This window comes from Neovison vison, chromosome 6, assembly GCF_020171115.1.
Source record: "Neovison vison isolate M4711 chromosome 6, ASM_NN_V1, whole genome shotgun sequence".
Taxonomy (NCBI): Eukaryota; Metazoa; Chordata; class Mammalia; order Carnivora; family Mustelidae; genus Neogale; species Neogale vison.
Window position 1 is genome coordinate 15,536,208 of NC_058096.1, and position 20,634 is coordinate 15,556,841.

General features: G+C 38.0%; 1 protein-coding gene across 3 annotated transcripts; it reads right to left on the reverse strand.

Moving 5' to 3' along the window:
- Positions 1 to 219: 219 nt before the first annotated feature.
- Positions 220 to 11,306, reverse strand: N6AMT1 (N-6 adenine-specific DNA methyltransferase 1). Of its 3 annotated transcripts, none has more exons than XM_044251062.1 (6): positions 11,168 to 11,306; positions 9,115 to 9,201; positions 8,290 to 8,380; positions 5,702 to 5,785; positions 1,661 to 1,802; positions 220 to 576 (listed from the first exon to the last, which is right to left on the reverse strand). In XM_044251062.1, the coding sequence occupies exons 1-6, from the start codon at positions 11,299 to 11,301 to the stop codon at positions 470 to 472; spliced, it is 645 nt and encodes a 214-aa protein (XP_044106997.1). In that variant the 5' UTR covers positions 11,302 to 11,306; the 3' UTR covers positions 220 to 469. The 3 variants fall into 3 exon arrangements, with proteins under 3 accessions (XP_044106997.1, XP_044106998.1, XP_044106999.1); XM_044251063.1 differs by lacking the exon at positions 11,168 to 11,306 and adding an exon at positions 10,995 to 11,145; XM_044251064.1 differs by lacking the exon at positions 5,702 to 5,785.
- Positions 11,307 to 20,634: the final 9,328 nt, after the last annotated feature.

Below are 20,634 nucleotides of genomic sequence, written 5' to 3' on the forward strand. Positions count from 1 at the left end.
CTAGCACTTATGCAACTATTTCCATAGGAGTGATTACCTACCTACCTATGCTGTGTTCTTCCCACCTTTTTCTTCCTTCCTTCCTTCCTTTCTTTCTTCTTTCTCTTCTTTCTTTTATTTATTTATTTGACACAGAGAGGTCACATGGAGGCAGAGAGGCCGGCAGAGAGAGGGGGAAGCAGGCTCCCTACTGAGTAGAGAGCACATTGCGGGGCTTGATCCCAGGATCCTGAGATCATGATCTGAGCCAAAGGCAGAAGCTTAATCCACTGAGCCACCCAGGCGCCCCTCTTCTCACCTTTTTCTATATAACCTGACAATTTCACTTGTTAACCAAGAAATGACTTTAGTTTCAAAATATGCCAAATACATTCAGCTTCTCCCTCTCTATATATTCATATATATATTCAATATAATCAATGTTATCAATATATACATATCCAGTATAATACACAGCACACACGGTAAGTCAGGACTTGGTGAACTTCAGGACTGAGAGGAGTTCTTGGCCTGCTTGCCTGGAAAGTGCAACAGTTCCTCGTAGACCTCTTGTTGTCATTGCTTCCAAAATTTCTTCTAGAATAAAAATTAATACAAAAGGTAAAATCAAAATCATCTGGTGAAGAGTGTATGATCATTAAACAGTATGATTGTAAATGCAGACTATTTACAAATTCTACTCATCTGAGAAAATAATGTATACCAAGTAAATTTCTATTGAGACGGACTTCGGTCATATGGAAGCACCTGCATTTTCAAGGTATCATGGAGAACTCTAATCAGACTGAACCGCCTTGCTTTGCAGCGGTGGCTACTCTGGATTCAAACATTAATCACATTTCTCGTTATAGCAAATAATTAGTTTAGTTGCTTCGCTCCCATCCTGGCATTCCACACTTCCTCTGGGATGAAAAAAGTCAATGAAAGTAGGGCAAACTGTACAGTGACACTAAACAGTGCAAGTAAATGAAGTAGCTTCTTTCTTTCAGGCATATTGAAAAAAGCAACACCTTCCCTTTTGCAAGTAAGTCAGAGTAAAAAGACTGAATTAAGAAAATGGAGATACAAACAAAGGAAAACTTAGTAATCGTGATGTGATTTGAGAGGTTAAGGATGTAAGGTGTAAGATGAAAATCAAACTTCTGTCGTGAAAGAGAAGAAAGATTACGGTCAATTTAGTTACGGAGTCATCTGAAAACGAAGATCTAAAAATCCATCCCATGAGCCATATCCATGACAAAACCTCACACAAACTGAAGAGTCCGTAGCAGAATTGTTAAGGGCACGAAGACTACAATGTGGAGGGAGAAGACCGCAATGTGGAGAGAAAATCCGTAATATTCAGGGTGAGGTGTTAAACGAGGATATTACAGATTTTGTGTTTGAATTATGAGCTTATCAACTAGGGGAAAAACTGTCCTCCCCCCCTTAAAAAAATTGTACTTTCTAAAACAAGAAAAAACTACATCTTAAAAATCTCTCTCTTCTTTCAATAGGAGTGTTATGTTTGTGTGAGCTGTTGTCAGTGATTCTATTTATAGTATTTCCGGTTACTTTATATCTTTAACATTATCAAGTTTTGCTTTCAGCGAAGTGGTTAATGATAAACTGGTGGTTTATCTTTAAAGTAAGTGGTTAAAGATAAACTGGTCTGGATTACCTGGATTGTTTTCTTTGATGGTAACTAGATAGAAGAATCCTCTTGGAGACAGGAGATCTGCAGCCAGTGGGAAGAATCGGTCCATGACTTCCCGACCATTTCTGCCACCAGCCCAAGCTGCTTCTACTCCGTGACTTCCTACCTGTGACCATTTAGAAAAGACTGTTTTGTTTTGATTCAAGTTACATTTAGAATCACACACAGAATCTTTCTGACAAGTAACATTCACCAAACAAGTATATACTTTGATTTTACTGCTGTCCACGAGGCAGAAGTTGAATCTGAGCCCCACCATTTCCTAGCCCTGTGACCTTATGTAAGTTTGTCATTTTTGTGAATTAGTTTTCTCCCTTATCTGTAAAATCAGAAAAGCAATAGTTTCAACTGTAAAAGTAGAAAAATGATTACAAATTAATTTCTTCCATTGCTAGAATCATGGAGGAACTATATTTGAAGTTTGAAAACACTGCTCTGCACATATCAAGGGCTTAGTAATAGTTGTTACTATTTATGCAGTGTTTATATTGATAGACATTAAGTGTTTCTTATACTTACTACAGAAGAATCAGGAAGAAACTAAAAGGGAGCTCTTACATTACAAGAGATCTACTTTGCAGGAAGTTAGTTTCAACATGTCCTTCTCAATCTGGCTCTCTTCTAGATTAAAGTATGAATTATACAGACCTTTTTAAGGAAACCATTTAATACATAAAGGCTCACCAAAGCATTTCTTTTGTAATTATATCATAGAAGCAAAACCCATGAGATTTCATGAGGTCTTAAAAATTTTTAGATTTTTATCATTGTATATTGTTTTCAAAACTAAAGAATATTTTGAAGAAACCATTCAAATACTATTTTAACCCTAACAATTATTTTCTTTCTATATCTTTCACTGGTTTTGTCCATAGTTTAGTTTAAATTAATTGTATACAATCGTGCTTACTGTTTTGTTTTTTTTTTTTAAAGATTTTATTTATTTGCCAGAGATAGAGAGAGAGTACACACAAGCAGGCAGAGAGGCAGGCAGAGGCAGCGAGAGAAGCAGGCTCCCTGCCGAGCAAGGAGCCCGATGCAGGACTCGATCCCAGGACCTTGGGATCAAGACCTGAGCCGAAGGCAGCAGCTTAACCAACTGAGCCACCCAGGTGTCCCCATGCTGACTGTTTTTATTCATTTAAATGGTATACATTTCTTCATTAATGTAAATTTCTTTATACCTATACTAAATAAGAGAAATACATTCATTATACCTGCTTTTTTAAAAAAACTACACTTTCCCTTTTTACTGTTTTGCTTGTCTGCTCCTTCCCGATCTCTCTCTCTCTCTCACACACACACACAGATACACACACATGCACGCACACAGTTTTTTTCTTTTTTGTCCATGTTTTACAAAGACAGAATTATATTCTGTATTTTTACCCAATTATTTTGCTTTTCTCATTCAACAATACCTTCAGATGAGCTCTTCATATGATCAGGTATGGTTCTGATTTACTCTTTTAATGGCGGCCTAAGATTTTATAATGCAAAAGTATCCTATCTTATGTAGCTATTGATGAGCACCTGATGCATTCATTTGCTAAAATTTTTTTGCATCTAAGTTTTTTTAAAAGATTCATTTATTTGTTTTAGAGAGACAGCAATGGAGCAGAGAAGGGGCAGAGGGAGATATATCCAAGCAGCCTCCTGCTGAGCGCTGAGTTCCATGCGGGCCTGACTGCACCACCCATGACATCAGGACCTGAGCCGAAACCAAGAGTTGGACACTTAAGCAACTGAGCCACCCAGGCGCCCCTTTTCACATCTAATTTAAATTATTCCCCTATCTATCATAAACGTCCTGATACAATTTTCCACCAATTATGTTAGGAAACTTATCAGTTCCTCTGTTTTCTGTCAAGACTTTCCTCCTAGAGACTTCTCTTTCCTGGCATTCCTAGAATTACTTCTTTTTCTGGGGCTCTTGTCTTCCTTTTCCTTGGTTTACCCTTGTATTTTGGTGCAGCCCATTCTATGGATGTTTCATCAGGTAAAATGGTCTATGGACACACTGGATGGTGATAAGCCTGTGTCTCGTTCTTCTCAACTAGGACCCCTCTGTGCTAGACCCTGTTTCTGTGCCTCCCCAGGGATGCTAAGCCAGGTTTATCTGCTTGAATTAGAAATGACCCTACAGGGAGATCTCTTGGCACAAGCAGATTCTTACAGACCACAGAAGGAGTGTTTCCATCTTTCCAGGGAGGAGTCATGCTTGGTGGTCTGCTGGCTTGCCTGCTACCTGAGCCTTGCTGGGCCTGCTCTTGATCCTTCATGGCTCACGGGCACACACCAGAAGTGCCTCAGCTCCTGTTTCTAGATATACCAGTAAGTACAGCCACAATGGTTTAGATGCACAAATTCCCATTATTTTTATATTATGTCTCCTGGATCTAAACTCTAAGTCTCTTATCTTTTGCCTTCATAATTTCCTTCTTTTTATCTTCATGCGCTGTGCACTAAAATCTTTCATCTGGTTTCCAGGACACCGATTAGGTCTTGACAGAGACCAGATCCTCTTTTAATTCATTTCCTAATGTTTTATTTTGTAAAACATGTTTTTAAAGCTCAAGGAAATCTTCATTGTCCTACACTTTGATTCTGCCGTCCAGCTAACTGCTCAGCTCATGGGAATTATGACACTCGCTCTCGCTGTTGATACTGTGAAAGAGCAGAGGTCCTGCCTCCTCTCAATCATCTCCATGTTCCAGCAGCTCAGGAGAAGCAAGAATGTAGCTTGGTAGTGGAAATGTGGGAGATAGGAAGCCCATTCGTGTCCCCATGTTCCCAGAATCTCCTCTTCATTCACTAGTCTTGCCAGAAGTTTATAGATCTGATAGACCATGATTTACTTAACTGCATTTCCTCTGTTACATATATAGGTTCACATTATTTGCCATCATAAATAAACATGCAGTAAGCATATTTTTGTGAACATCAACTTTTATTCTACTGTTGAATGATTTTTTCTTTCTTTTTTTTAAGATTTACTTATTTATTTGTGAGAGAGAAAGCAAGCAAGACAGAGTGCACAAGCAGGGGAAGCGGAAGGCAGAGGCAGAAGCCACCGAGCAAGGAGTCTGACACAAGACTCCAACCCAGAGTCCTGGGATCACAACCCGAGCCAAAGGCAGAGGCTCAAATGACTGAGCCACCGAGGCGTCCCCTAAATGATTTTCTTAAATTATATCTCAAGGACTGAAATTATTGGACTGAAACATTTTTATCATTCTTGAGATTTATTCACACAGTCCCTTCCTAAAGAGTTGTACTAAGTTGCATTGGCCTCAACCTCTGTTAACCCTGTAACAATGACTTTCCTTCTCATAGGCGTTCCTAGTCAGAGGAGCAAGAAGTTCTCAGTTGCTTAGCGCCCTTTGTAGTAATAGCAGCTACACAGACTTTGCCATCTCGGCAGAGGACAATGTAATGTTTATCAGCCTTGCCATGATTCACTGATGAATAAAACAGGATCATGAAAAGTTCAGGAAAGCTGGCCTTAGTTCATTATTAAACTTTGTCAGCCTTGACCATTCTCTTTAAATTCAGATATGATTTACCTCTTCATTATTGAGATTTTCCAAATCATGTATTTCAAAGATGTTTCTTTTCCCTACCTGAAATAAGAATCAGCGCCCCCACACCTGTGAAAGGAGGAAATTGTTGACTTTCAGAAAGAATTCCTATAATGAATTTAAGGATGATTAAAAATATTGTTTTGCAAATTTGCCATTCATGATAAAAGGGACACATACACAAATTTAAACATATGGCTTGATTTTGATAGGAATTTTAAGGATGAATATGGGTCACTGTATTTCCATTCATTTGAGATTCCTTTCCTGTGTCTACCAACATACCTGACTATTGACAATTATGAGTAATATCAGACCGGTCTGTATTAATCAGCATCTGATTAATGTCATATAATGAGTTCCTTTGATTTTATAAGGAAAATACCTGAAAATATTAATAATTAAATCTTGTTACCCATCTTACCTCTTCAGGTGGAGTCACTACATAGGGGGGATTAAACACCAGAAGATCAACTTTTTCCTTCAATCTTGGTAATAAGCCTTTGACCTAAATGTTTTAATAGTCAGAATTTTAAACTGGACTCAGAATTAAAATAGATAAATACATAAATCTTTAAAAATATTTTCTTCCCATGTTTTTAAGAAAAATATGTTAGAGGACTAAAATTATAGAGATAATATTTTTATATTTTCTTTAGATATAGGTTAAATGCATTTACCTAAAAACAGGAAATTAAAGTATTTATCAGAATGAACATAAAATGTACAAAAAGCCTCTGCTTTTCAACAGCTCATATGTTTACTTTTGGGTTCCTTTTTGGAAGATTAAATAAAGGAAGCAAGCTCTCCTATGTTCTATATAGATATACATATGCTTTTTAACCTATTGCTCTAACTTAAACATTTATTTTCTGTAACCAAGAGAAATGTTTTATGAGATAACAAAAAACATGAGAAAATACATATGTGTAAAAACAGATATACATATATGTGCATATATATATATTTGCTTTCTACATTACTCATAAAATAAAGATATATAAATAAATGTATTGGCTGGAACAATTAGATATCAAAGAGAGGACTGAAAAAAGTGGAAGAGACACTGAAAATCTCAGTTTTTGGGCATTCTGTAAATCTTTAAACCATTGGGTGCAATTTTTTGTGAACCCACAACAAAAATGTCTTTTTAAACAAAGTGCTTTCAGGGCACAATGCCATTGAAAGTATTCCTGTGGTTCCTCTGATGACTGAATTATATACACACTCACAAACCAGGTCTCGTCATGCCACCCTGCGCTGTCACAGGCACAGTAAGGTAAAAACACCGTATGTGGTTGGGACATCACCCCTAAAGCCATTTCCTTCAATTGCCACTTTGTACAGACTCTCATCCATGAATTCTGAGGCTGTTTCTTTCTTTCTTTTTTTTTTTATGATTTATTTATTTGAGAGAGAGATAGACGCAGAAAGAGCACGCGCACATGCACACATGCCTGAACAGGGCAGAGGAAGATGAACCAGACTCCCCGCTGAGCACGGAGCCTGATGTGGAGCTCCATCCCACAGACCCTGAGATCCGGACCCGAGTTGAAATTAAGAGTCGGTCACCTAGCAACTGCGCTTAACCAACTGCACCCACCAGGCGTCCCATGAGGCTGTTTCTTGAGATGGAATAGCTGAAGTACTTCAAGGCAGGGTCCAAAGTGTCAGGTATTTTGTTAACATTCTTAAAATTCTCCCATATAGGCACAGAGACCTACCATTATTCATTAAATATTTTTCTTTAAATTGACCTTTTTTTTGTTGTTGTTGTTAAATAAATTTGCTCTAAAGGGAAATAAGTATTACTTCCTGGAAACAGAAATGACTACAGGATAAATGGGATATAAATTTTAAAAAATGTCATGGTTATAGTTACTGCTTCCAGTCTGAGAGTGATGCAGGCCTTCTGCCTCTTTGTTAAATCACCTGAGTACCTTTCTTGATAATCTAGTTTTTAATAGCAGTAACAAGTTCTAATAGGTAAGAATTTCTTACATATTTGGCCTAATTCCTTCTAAGCTGAAAAAATCACTTCTGAGTTTAAAAAAGCAGAAAAGCTAAATACTCTTAACACTAAGAATACACATCAAGAAGCATGGAAAGCATTTTTATTTCTTATCCCTATCTGGTACATGGTGTTAAGATTTTTTGCTTACAAAAAAGCACTTAAAACAACAACAAATATCCAAAATTATCCAAGTCTTACTAATGAAAATATTAAAGGAAAACTGCGACTGTTTTTCCTTTGATGGTTCTGTAATTGTGATGTGTTTTTTACCTGTCCAGGCCTCATTCCCCTCTTCCTTCTGATTTCATCTCCTTGATCTCTAATGGGTAACTTCTCTATCCTCTCATTCTCAATCCATTTAGCTTGGGTTGGGCCTATCCCAATGCAGCTGTCCGGGGTGGGACTATGACTCAGGCCTAAACCAGTCATCTGCATATTTCAATCCCCTTTGGCCACAGTGAGAGAGTTTGAGATGGCATATGATCCAAGATGATCCAAGCAACACTCATTCTGGGGCTTGTAAGACTAACTAAATAGAGTTTCTTTCCATGGAAGGATAAGGGAGGTGTTTGCTGAGAAGCGAGAAATAGACATGCAAGTATCTTCTTACCAAGAAGAAAAAGACTACCTAGACATAGAGCCAACAGAGAAGTTCAGAGCTAAGAAAAAGATGCCTGTCATATCATTTGAGTTCCTGAGGCCAGCTGGCACAGCTGTGTGTGTGAAGCCACACACTTTACTTAAGCCAGTTTAAACTGGATTCTCTGTCACTTCTGACCAAAAGATGACTGATCCTTCCAAGAGAGTAGAAATTACCTTTGAATTTTGGACAAGATGAATTCCATCAGTTAAGAATTTACTTTGTAAATTATGGGGTATAATATTTAGTGGTTAAAAGTTAATTAATTTATCACTCAAGCTTCTTTGACCTCATCATCTTAACCTTAACTTATTTGAAAAGGAAATGAAGTATTATTGGACAAGGATGAATAGCTCACCAAGTCTGTAATTACTGGCTGAATGTGGACTTTGTTACAGTGTGCTGTCTCCAGAGTGCAAGCTGCTGCTTCAGGGTTGATATCAGTGCACCTAGAAACAGAAAAGAAAGAAAACTGTATTTTATGAACACGAGGCAACCTATTACTCCACTGCTTTTTTACAAAGCAGATTTAGAAAAAAATGAAAATGCTTTAATAATGGTGAAGGAAAAAGAAGTAAGATGTTATATTAATGAAAAAGATTGTTATATTGATATAATGTGCAAGAGTAGAAACTACACATACATGCATACACATCTGAAGGAATTAAATTATGAATCTAATGAATTCTATGCCACCACAAAAATGAAATTTAAAAGGAATTTTTGAAAAATAGTCATGATACAATATTAAGAACATAGGGAATGGGAAAAAAAGAAAGAAATACCCTTGGGCCATGTGTGGTAGAATTGGAAATGATTTTTATTTTCTTCTTTAAACTTTTCATATTCTCAAATTTTCTTAAAAAATTAAGTAATTTTCAATTTTTTCTGGTAATCATTGCCTAAAAAATTTCAAATTTAGAAATACCCTAAAAATTATTTTGTTGCTTCTATAATTATGTAGTATGATGGAACAGTTTTGGACATGCAGTTAAAATGTTTAGGGAAGAATAATTTATAATGAGTCCTTACTACACTTAAGTAGACCCTTTCAGATATATACCATTCATTTACAAAATATATATATACCATTCATTTACAAAAATGATTTCAGTCGGGCAGTCATACCACTAATGAATTTCTTAGTGGAAGATGTGGATCAATTTGATATACTTATACTTACATGTACAAAGCTTGAGGACCTATCATAGAGGCTAGGAATGCAGATACCACTCCAGACCCTGATCCAACTTCAAGGCATATTTCCACTCTAAAAAAGCAAAATAAAATAAATGAATACAGTAGGATAAAAATATACATCACAGAAAATGATGCTCAATCTACTTTTAATGTGTATTTCTCCAGCATCACTCATCTGCAAATATACGGAAATACAAAAGAAATTTATAAACACACTAATTTCTGACAACCACTTTGTGCTCACGTAATACTATTTAACTCAGAATTGTTTGGGGTGTGTAATTAAAGTCCATAAAATAGATGTCTTGCAATTAATTACTACAAAACATTATATAAAACTATGGAATAAGGTTGAGGGTTGAAAATATTAATATGAAAAACATCAACCCTTCTCACAGGGATTTAGTAGTTTAGTACTTCCCTAAAATGATAGGGTTAGTTATTATACTATTTATTTATGATGTTTTCTCTATCATTTAAAAGTACGTAACATTCACAAATCCATTAACATACCCTAGGGGAAAAAAAATTCCCCCTTTCTCTTAATAGATTTAGAGCAGGAATAAAATTTGTTATTTGTACAGCTGTACACTGAACTGAGAAAATCTCACAGAATCTGATCTTATAATATTAGTATAATTTTAAAATGCTTTTGAATAAATTGTTTATTACACTCTATTTTATCCTTCAATTAATTACTTCTCTGTCTATAATCCACATATGCATCAGAAGCACTAGTTTTCTCCAATCACAGAAATGGGTTTAATGGGATTTAGGTCTTGCTGGCTACTAAGGCCTCAAACAACTATCCAAAAATAAACTCTAGCAGCTTCTAATTTTTGGAATCAATCCACATTATCTGACAAAACTTTATTAATCTGTGGGAAGGTCTGTTGAAACTTATCAGGAGGCTTTTATTTGAAAATAACTATTATGCTTTCATAAACAGAATCCCAAGAACAGAAATAATCTGACTTTATAACAAAATCAGCTCCTTTCACAGCATACTTTGCAGTGCAATTTGTGCTTGTAAATCTTTCTGGGCTATCTTGAGACTAAAAGACAAATTACAAAAAGAAATATACCGTTCTATATTCCAGTAAGTCCCAAAGTTCCATCGTTTACAATGAGAAGCTGGTTTAATAAGCGTTGGGGCACTTTATAGATGGAAAAATCTGACCAGGTTGAAGAGAGAGAAACACAATACAGAAATACAGATCTATGAAGCCTGACTGCGGTTTCATCTTGAGATCACCAACTTCAAGTCTTGATCTTTAAATAAATCTAATTACTCAGATTACTTTCATTAAAAAAATTACAATGCAGGTATTCATTCTTTTAATGTCATTTAAAATTTATGGGGGGGGCACTTCAACAAGTCAATTTTATTATTTACAGAGTGCTAGGGAAAATTCCACAGGCTGCTAGCTCTGTAGCTATTTAAAATTTTAAGTTAATGAAAAATTACGCTCTGCAGTCACACTAGCCACGTTTCAAGTGTTCTGTAGCCACACGTCGCGAACCGGCTAGTGGTTCTGGGCGGAATATGCCGTTCAGTGGGTTTCAAAATACTCATCCACGCCACGATCCCACAACCTCACTTCATTTTGTGCCCTTCCCTTACTATAGGGTGCTTTTGTACAGTGAGTAAATTAAATGCCACGCAACTTTTAATATTGACGAAAACATTTTATATTAATAAGCCACGTTTTCCGGAATATTTGGTTTTTAAACGTGTTATCACATCACTGCTCTCGGGGGCTTGTGGACAAGATACGCGCTGGCGTAGTAAGGAGCGGTGGAGCTCCTGGGACCAAAGCAACATGATGGCAAAAGTAGAGAGATCCCCGGCCCGCTCATTACAGGAATCTAAAGGGAAATCGTCTGGAACGGTTCTGGTATCCATGCTTGCCAACTCTGCGGACACCGCCTCCTCTCGGGGCAGACGGCATCCCTTCTTTCCCGGGCTCTCCTTCACCGCTGCCTCTGCAGGACGCCCGAGCCCTCTCCCGCGGGGACCCTCGTCCTCCTCGCACCCTGTCAGCTCGGCCGCTGCTGCCTCGAGCGCGTCCAGCAGCAGGAACGTATCCTCCGCGGGCTCGTACACATTGGTGAAGGCGCCGCGGCCCACGTGCCCATACAGCGGTGTGGGGAAGCTGGGAGCCGCCATGTTTCTTCCCTCTGTCCCACGCGCAGGCGCCGAAGTTCCGCGCGCGCAGGCCCAGCAGCGGGGGGCGGGGAAGTAGGGGGCGGAGCAGTGGGGGCGGGGCGCCAGAGGCGGAGAGACGAATCTGGGCTTGTTATTTCTAACAGTTTGTCGGTGAACGTTCTTGGAGTTTCTAAGTAAACAGTTATGTAATCTGCAACTGCTGACATTTACTTTCTTATTTACAATATTTAAATTTATTTTATTTCATAGGTTAGCCCTTGATGCAGGGCATCCTTGATTGTTTTTGACTAAAGGAAGTATTTTTTCCTTTATATTCAAAAGTTTTCTTCTATTTCTTGTTTGCAAAGAATTGAAAAAATACATAATGGTTACTAAATTTTACTTTTTTAAACATCAATTGAACTTTAAGTTTTGAGCTTTAAGATTAAATTTTTTTTCTCACTTAATTTTTTACTGTAGTATATTATAAAAATTACCTTCCTAATGTTGAATCATGAAGGCACTTTTTATAAGTCTCACTCAAGCAAGATGATTTTTTCTTTTAATAGCCTGCTGAATTTGGAATGCTAATAATCTAGCTCTGTTTTGATTATGCTGTCCTCACCAGATGAGTTAGGACATAGTTTCTGGAACATTTGGTAGAACTCACCCATGAAATTGGATGGATTTAGTGTTTTTTTTTTTTTTAGTGGATGGTTCTCTGCTGTTTTGGGGCATCTTCTATAGATTGTTACATTCTTCAGACATTTGTACTTTTTTGAGTCAATTTTTGCAATTTTCCAATAAAACATTTCTACATCTAGTTTTTAAAACTTGAGTAACAAAAAATACAGGTAAATACCTAGATACCATTTTTTAAAAACCTGAGTACCTATCACCCAGAATTGATAATTAATACTACTTTCTCATATTTCCTTAAGAGCATTTTATTTTTAAAATACATATTTTTACTATTTAATACGTGTGTTAAATGTAATATTTATGATAACGAATTAGCTTACATTATCATGGAGACTCACAAACCCAAAATGTGCAGAGCCAATTTCCTATCCTTAAAAGAGTTTTTAAATATAAGAACTAACATAATACAGACGAAGTGAATGTTTTTTCTGTATGCATCCTCAGTTCCATTTTGTAAACCTCTCTCCAACCTGACTTCTCTCATGAATTTAGCGTGTATCCCTCCAATCAATGTTTTTATGTTTTTACGTTCAGATATTCATGAGCAGTGAATGGTTAGTATGTTTTCAAATTTGTTTCGCTGGTAATAGTTTGGACAAACTGTTCTTCCCATTTCTTTTTCACTGAAAATTCTCACTCTATGTATATATATATATATAGTTTATATATATATATAGTTTACTCCTTTTCATTCTTTTTCAATTGCCAGATAGTATTATATGTAAATATAAAATATCCTATCTGGAATGGATAAATATCTATTGGTAAACATGTAATCCTCTCCAGATTTTCATTATTTTAAACAACACTGTGATTAACTTTCTCAAACAAGCTTTTTTCTGATCCTGTACAAAAGTTTCCTGGGATCCAAGCCAGAATGGATTAGCAGTTTTGTATACACATTTTCAATTTTACTAAACATTTTCAAACTTCCAAATTTCTTTCCAAACTGTGTTTAGTTGGTGGGAGACTTAATATTTGATTTATTATTATTAGACTTATTTTTTTTTTTTTAAGATTTTATTTATTTATTTGCCAGAGAGAGAGGGAGAGAGAGCGAGTGAGCACAGGCAGGCAAAGAGGCAGGCAGAGGCAGAGGGAGAAGCAGGCTCCCTGCCGAGCAAGGAGCCCGATGTGGGACTCGATCCCAGGATGCTGGGATCATGACCTGAGCCGAAGGCAGCTGCTTAACCAACTGAGCCACCCAGGCGTCCCTAGACTTATTTTTAAAATTTATTTTAAACTGAATTGGCCTGGTTGTGATAGAGTTTAGGCATGTGTTCATATGTTCTTCATTCGAATTTCTTCCTTTGTGAACTGTCTGTTCATTTTTGCCTATTTTTTCCTTTTGAATTTTGTTTTTTATTTCCATTAAAGTTGATACATGCATAGTTTAATAGGCCAAATAGTGTTACATGAGTTATAATGAAAAGCAGCCCAGTCTAGTACACCAAGATCTAATTTCTCATGTCTCAATCTCCAGAGATGACCATTTTCAACTTTTATCTATTTCTTTGGCCATTTATCCATATCTCTATATACCAAGCTTATAACAATATTACTTCATTTCTCAATTTTCACATTATCTATTGAGTTCTAATGATAGAAGGTAAAATTCACATGATAGAAGGCAAGAATTTGATTCTCCTGCTGCCAATAAACAAATGTAATTGCCAGGCCCCCTCTCCTTCTATTCCCAATATGGTTATATTGTGATTGATTGACTGATTGATTTTTACATTATTCTGTCTGTAGCAATGGTATCTGGAACTGATTTCTGTATTATACCTGTTACTTCCTTGCACAACTTTTTGCTTTGCCTTTAAGTTAATAATCATCTGTTGTATTACTTTCCTAGGTCTGCCGTAACAAATTATTTCAAACTAGATGGCTTAAAACAACAGAAATTTATCCTCTCTGTTCTGGAAGTCTGAAATACAGTATCCATGGTAGAAGGGCCATGGCTCCCTATGAAGGCTCTAGGGAAGAATCCTTCCTTGTCTCTTCTACCCTTTGATGGTTGACAGCCATCTCTGGCCTTCCTTGCCTTCCATCAGCAGCATAACTCCCATTTCTGCCCTGGTCTTCATGTGGACTCCTTTCCAGTGTATCTTTTCTTCCTCCAAACCTCTTTCCTTATAAGGACACCAGTTATGGGGTTTGGGGCCCACCTTAATCCAGTATGACCTCATTTGAACTTGATTACATTTGCAAAGACACTTTGCAAATAAAGACACATGTATATGTGTATGTGTATGTATATATATGTGTGTGTGTATATATATAAATATATACATACACATATATGTATAAATATATATATATATATATATTTAGGATTTCAGCATATCTTTTTGGGGAATGTGATTGAACCCACAATATCTAGTAATAACTGCTCTTTCATTTGCATAGTTATCTACATATCACAGTTCAGCCTCAAAGTCTTTTCTAGTCGTTTATCCCCTGCCTGACTCTACCCCATCCCAGTACATTAAAGACATTGAGCATCCTGGTTATTTCTGTCTCATCTATTTAGGCACCAGTATGTCTCTGGGACTCATCCCTAGGTTCTGTTTCTTCAGCTCTATCCTCAGGCTAGCCCTCGCTCTGATGCCGGGATGGCTGCGGTTTACGGCTTCACTCCATAAATTCAGTGGCAGAGTCCTTTTCAGTCACTTGCACTCAAGTCCTGTCATTCACTCCCTCTTACTGGCCCCAAATGGGTCCTCTGCTCATGCTTGAATTGATCCAGTGGCCAGATATATCATGAATTGATTTCCTCACACCTGCCCTGGGCCTGGGAGGAGGCCTCGTCACCACAAGACAGCCAGAATGGTACCCCAAGAGCAAAACCATAGTGCTGATGTAAGTGCTGGGCAAAACCACAAAATACATACTACATTGAAGCGTCTCCTCTGGTTTGCTATTGCCTTTTTGTTTTGTTTATAATATCTCTTACTCTGCAGATATTTAAAAATGATTAAATCTGGTTTCTGATTTATGTGTTGTGCTAAGAAAACACTCTCTAAGAAAAGTTTATTTTCTGGTTTCAAAGTATAGATGTCGCTATATTAATTGGATCTACCTTATTAACTAGGTTGTTAGATTTTTTTTTTTTTAAGATTTTATTTATTCACTTGTCAGAGACACGAGCTGGGGCAGCTGTAGGTAGAGGGGGAAGCAGGCTCCCCACTGAGCAAGGAGTCTGATGCAGGACCCCATCCCAGGACCCTTGTATCATGGCCTGAGCCAAAGGCAGATGATTAACTGACTGAGCCACCAAAGCGGCCCCATGCAAGTCAACATATATAATATATAATATGTGTTATATACATAAATTAACTTTTCATCTTGTTGGTGGACTTTTTCAATATGATCAGTATCTTTCTTTCATCAATTCTGGGAAATCTATTTATATGTTCTTTGTTTTTTCCTTCCCTTCCCTTCTGTTCTTGTCTGCTGGAATTCCAATCATATAGATGGAGATGCACTCGATGTCTTCAGGTCTTTTTGTTTTTATTCTTTCTATCTGCCTTAGATTGGGCTACCTGGAAGTGGATGCTGAGATGGAGATCTGCAGTTAGAAGGCTTATTGCTTAAGTTCTCTCAGAGACAATATCTGGGAGGGAAAGATAAGGAGGGTAGGGTAAAAGGAGAAGTTGAACTGTGATGCAGTTTTAAGAAAGGCCTCACCTGACTGTTCAGGGAGCTTTGGGGCGGGGATGACCCTTCAGATTGTCCTGAATCCAAGCAAGGGGGTCTGTGTGCCTTTAGAGGAAGGACATAAACTTGGGCAAAGCAGTTCTCTTTCCCAAGGTAGTTCCTGGAGAGAGACTTGGCTGTGAGTTGCCAGCGGCCAGCAGGTGGCAGAACGTGTGGGTCCCCGGCAGGGATCTGGGTGGTGGACCACAGCACCTATAACGCCGTCTCTTGTCATTCTGAGCACAATTTAGGCTTCCAGCGAGCATGAATATATTCTGCCTTTTGCTTTACCTATTAAGATTTTTATTTGGTAAGCATTTTCTTTTTTCTAATGTGGGGTTCTTAAAAACAGTATTTTGTTTCATAGATACAGTATCCATTCTCATCTCTCTGTGGTTTTCAGTAGTACTATTTTCAAAGTTGCCATTTGTTTGCTGCATAAATTCTCCCTGAGTGACGTTCATTAGCTTGTATGTTACTCTTTCATGGTGTTTGCTTACTTTAGAGTTTACTTTCTGCTTGCATGGCTGTCCTTGTAGTTCAGGTTGGTCAGCCTGCCTGTGAAGGTATTATGTACACCAGAGTCAGCAACAGGGATTGTAGAAGAGGGGGTGTTTAGCTGCCAGACAGGGCATCCCAGTAAGCATCTCTTAGGGAAGTAGAGTTCCCTCCTCCTCCTGAGCTTGGCCTCTGGCCCAACATTTACAGCCAATGCTCCAGCATATCTGTGTTTTCTACTCTAGATGGAAGGTGATGAAATCAGCTGCTCTGGTCGTTGCTCCATGATTCCTTCCAATAAATTGTGTCCACAGCCTGGACACTTATTCTTCTGGAATTGCCCTGGCTTTCCTTGAACAATTACATGCTTTCTACTCTCTTTTCAGGATGGGTGGAACGGTGTATCACCTCACTGAGTATCCTTTCCGTCTTTCTTCTAGAAGGCCTTCTTGAAATACTGAGGCTGGAACCCTCAAAACTACATTTTTTAGATTCCTTTGAAGCTCTAGTTTTGGATGTGATCTCGGTTCCACTGATCACTTACAACACGTGAGCTTTAGAAGGCTCAAGTGGAACGCTCTGAAGCAGAGGCTGACTTCTGTTATCTCTGTTATTTCAGCAGGCAAGCCGGGCTTAGGGGAGCGTGATTTTCTGCAACAATTGTGGCGGGGGTCTCAGCGTTAGGGCTCTAGCTTTGTAGGTGTTGAGAGGCAGGGCACATCTTTATTTTGCTGCTGTGGGTGGTGGCATAGGTGGTCTGGGTCTGGAGCCAGCAAGAGCAGCCAATTCCTTTTGGCAGGTCCAGAAGCTCAGTTCTGTAATGTGGCTTTACGATGTGATCCCGGAAGTCCAGCCCAGAGCTGATCTCAGCCCTCCCAACTGCTGATACCCATTAGCTATCCTGTAATGAATCCCCTTTAGCTTATCCAAACTAGAGTGAATTTTGTATGCAGTAAAACCATCACTGATACATGGGGATTCCAGGCATTTTCTGGTATATTACAGAACTGTTCTCTTATTTCAGAGGTGTTTTAGATTTGTTATTTTAGGAGTAGTGCTAGTGGTTTTGGTGGTATGGTAGTAGGATCAAATGCTTAGACATTCTGATTTCATCTTCCTAATGAGAATTAGTTTTTCTCAGAGACAACAGAGTTTAATAGCACACTGTAACAAGAGATATATTTAATCTTAAAAAGGCTTTGGTCCAAGTCTCTTGCACTATAAAAGATAATATCCTTGTGCCTTTTTTTTTTTTTTTTGAAAGTTATTTTAACAGGTTCTTGTCCCATCTAAGCCTGGGTGCATTTTAACAGAAACCACAAGTTGCTGCTGGTGCTCTCCATGAATCCAAGACTGGCACCAATCTTGACTAGATTCCAATCTCCTCTTGATATAAGGGGACTCTTTGGGAGATTTCAGTTAATTCCACCATAGTTCAGTAGTCAGTGAGATAGCCCATAAACCTAACAGAGTCCATTTTCAGTGCTTCTTTTTTTTTCTTTTTAAGATTTTATTTATTTATTTGACAGAGAGAAATCACAAGTAGATGGAGAGGCAGGCAGAGAGAGAGAGGGAAGCAGGCTCCCTGCCGAGCAGAGAGCCCGATGCGGGACTCGATCCCAGGACCCTGAGATCATGACCTGAGCCGAAGGCAGAGGCTTGACCCACTGAGCCACCCAGGCACCCCTTCAGTGTTTCTTTAAAAACGAGTCTAAATTTTTACAACCAAAGAATTCTTTCTAGATGTTTTTTGTTTCCATAAAGCATCCATCCTTCAGGGTTGATTATTACACTTAAAGTACTATGACGCAAGCTGGGAGAGAGTATTTGCAAAAGACAAATCTGATAAAGGATTGTTACCCAACATATATAAAGAACTCTTAAAACTCAAAGAGAAGAAAAAAAAACAAATTTAAATATTTGACAAAAGTTCTGAACAGACATCTCATCAAAGAAATAATACAGATTGCAAATAAGCATATGAAAATACGCTCAACATTATATGTCAGTAGGAAATCTCAAAACAATACAATACAATGTTTACCTATTAGAATGGCCCAAATCCAGAACACTGACAACACCAAATGTTGGTGAGCGTGTAGACAATAGAAACCTCATAGACTGCTTTAGAAATGCAAAGTGGAATAGCCATTTTGGAAGATAGTTTTGTGGTTTCTTACAAAATTAAATATACTCTTACCATACAATGCAATAATTATGCTCCGTGTATTTACTTAAATGAGTTGAAAAGTTATATCCATGTCAAAACCTGCACAAAGATGTTTGTAGCAGCTTCATTCATAATTGCCAAAACTTGGAAGCAACCAAGATTATTTGGTCCTTTAGTAGGTGAATGGATAAATAAAACCGTGACACATCCAGACAATAGAAAATTTTCTTTTAAAGTTTTTATTAATTTATTTGAGAGAGAGAGAAAAAATGAGTGAGGGTAGGGGCAGAGGGAGAAAGTTTTGAAAGTTATTTTAACAGGTTCCCCACTGAGCAGGGAACCCAATGTGGGGCTTGATCTAGAACCCTGGGATTATGACCTGAGCCCAAGGCAGATGCTTTAACTAACTGAGCCACACAGGTGCCCCCAGACAATAGAATATTTTTGAGCCTTAAAAAGAATAAACTATTAAGCCATGAAAAGATATGGAGGAAACTTACATATATATTATGAAGTGAAAGAAGCCAATCTGAAAAGGTTATGTATGTTACGATTCTAATTATATGACATTGTTGAAAATGCAAAACTATAGAGACAGGAAAAAGATCAGTAGCTGCCAGGGATTAGTGAGGAGGAAGGAATGAATAGGTGAAGCACGGAAGATTTATAGGGCAGTGAAATTATCCCAGGTAATACTGTTATGGTGGCAAATATGATATATATATATATATATTTTTTTTTTTTTTTTTTAACAAAATCTTTAGAATGTACAACACCGAGTGTGAGCCTTATTGTAACCAATGGACTTCGGATGATAATAATGTGTCACTGTAGGTTCACTGATAGTAACAAATGTATGTCTTTGGTGTGTGTGTAATGTTGATAGTGGAAGAAGCTTGGTGTGTGTACGTGTGTAGGAGGTATATGGGAACTTTTCACTTTCCACTCAGTTTTGCTGTAAATCAAAAACTGCTTCAAAAAATAAAGTCTATTTAAGGGCACCTGTGTGGCTCAGTGCGTTAAGCCGCTGCCTTCGGCTCAGGTCATGATCTCAGGGTCCTGGGATCGAGCCCCGCATCGGGCTCTCTGCTCAGCAAGGAGCCTGCTTCCCCCTCTCTCTCTGTGCCTGCCTCTCTGTCTACTTGTGATCTCTCTCTGTCAAATAAATAAATAAATAAAATCTTAAAAAAAAAAGTCTATTTAAAAGAAACTTTATGTGGGGCGCCTGGGTGGCTCAGTCGGTCACGTGTCTGCCTTCGGCTCAGGTCACAGTCTTGGGGTCCTGGGATCAAGCCCCATATCCAGCTTCTTGCTCAGCAGGGAGCCTTCTTCTCCCTCTGCCCCTTATGGCACATTAATAAAAAATATTTTTAGGGACACCCGGCTCATTAGGGAGTGCATGCAACTATGGATCTTGGGCTTGTGAGCTCAAGCTTCACATTGGGTATAGAGGTTACCTAAAAATAAAATCTTTAAAAATTATAGAGTTTTGTTATTTGTTTAGACTTAGAAGGTAATTTTAAGTACCTTTACTAAAGTGGAGTTAAAAGATAAGCATGTTTTAGTTAACAAAATGCCTCCTGTTATTATCGTCATAATCATTACTATTTGACTTCAAAAAGCCTCAATAGGCTTTAGAAATTTAGTGATCAGTGATGTTCACATTGAGAAAAAACATATCTATACAATATTGCTTTTGTACTTCTGTTGTTGTTATTGCCCTTTTTTTAAAAAGATGTTATTTATTTATTTGACAGAGAGAGTGAGCGAACACAAGCAGGGCAGCAGAGGGAGAGGGAGAAGCAGGCTCCCTGCTCAGCGAGGACTTCGATGTGTGGCTTGATCCCGGGACTCTGAGATCACAACCTGAGCCAAAGGCAGATACTGAACTGACTGAGCCACCCAGGCGCCCAAGATGTTGCTATTGTTAACATTCGCATGCTATAAGGATCTCAGTTAAAAACATAGGAAAGATTCCCTCTAATACAGCATGATCAGGACAGTAAGCGGGATGCGTCCTAACCGGACAGCTTTGCTTGCATCAGCCAGTTGAACTGTCAGGATGGTTACTCATCCCCGGGATGATTTCACAACCCTCTTCTTAAATTTGGTTGCTTTTGGACACATTTTATCCTGGAAACAAAATCTAGGCTCCATAATACATTCAGAAATAGGAGATTCCTGTCTTTTTTCCAGCTGGTACTGGTAGGGTTTACACATTTACTCCTGCACCATAGGAACAGCTGTTCGAAAAGACGAGGGAGGGTGCGTTCAATTCCATT

Bases quoted from the DNA above. Each gene is read 5' to 3' on its own strand.
- N6AMT1 (XM_044251062.1), bottom strand. From the start codon at position 11,301: ATGGCGGCTCCCAGCTTCCCCACACCGCTGTATGGGCACGTGGGCCGC. The intron at 5,786-8,289 runs GTGAGCTATTCA...TAAAACATTTAG, and splicing joins AGCCAGTAATTACAGACTTG to GTCAAAGGCTTATTACCAAG. The intron at 577-1,660 runs GTAATCCAGACC...TTTTTATTCTAG, and splicing joins CATCAAAGAAAACAATCCAG to AAGAAATTTTGGAAGCAATG.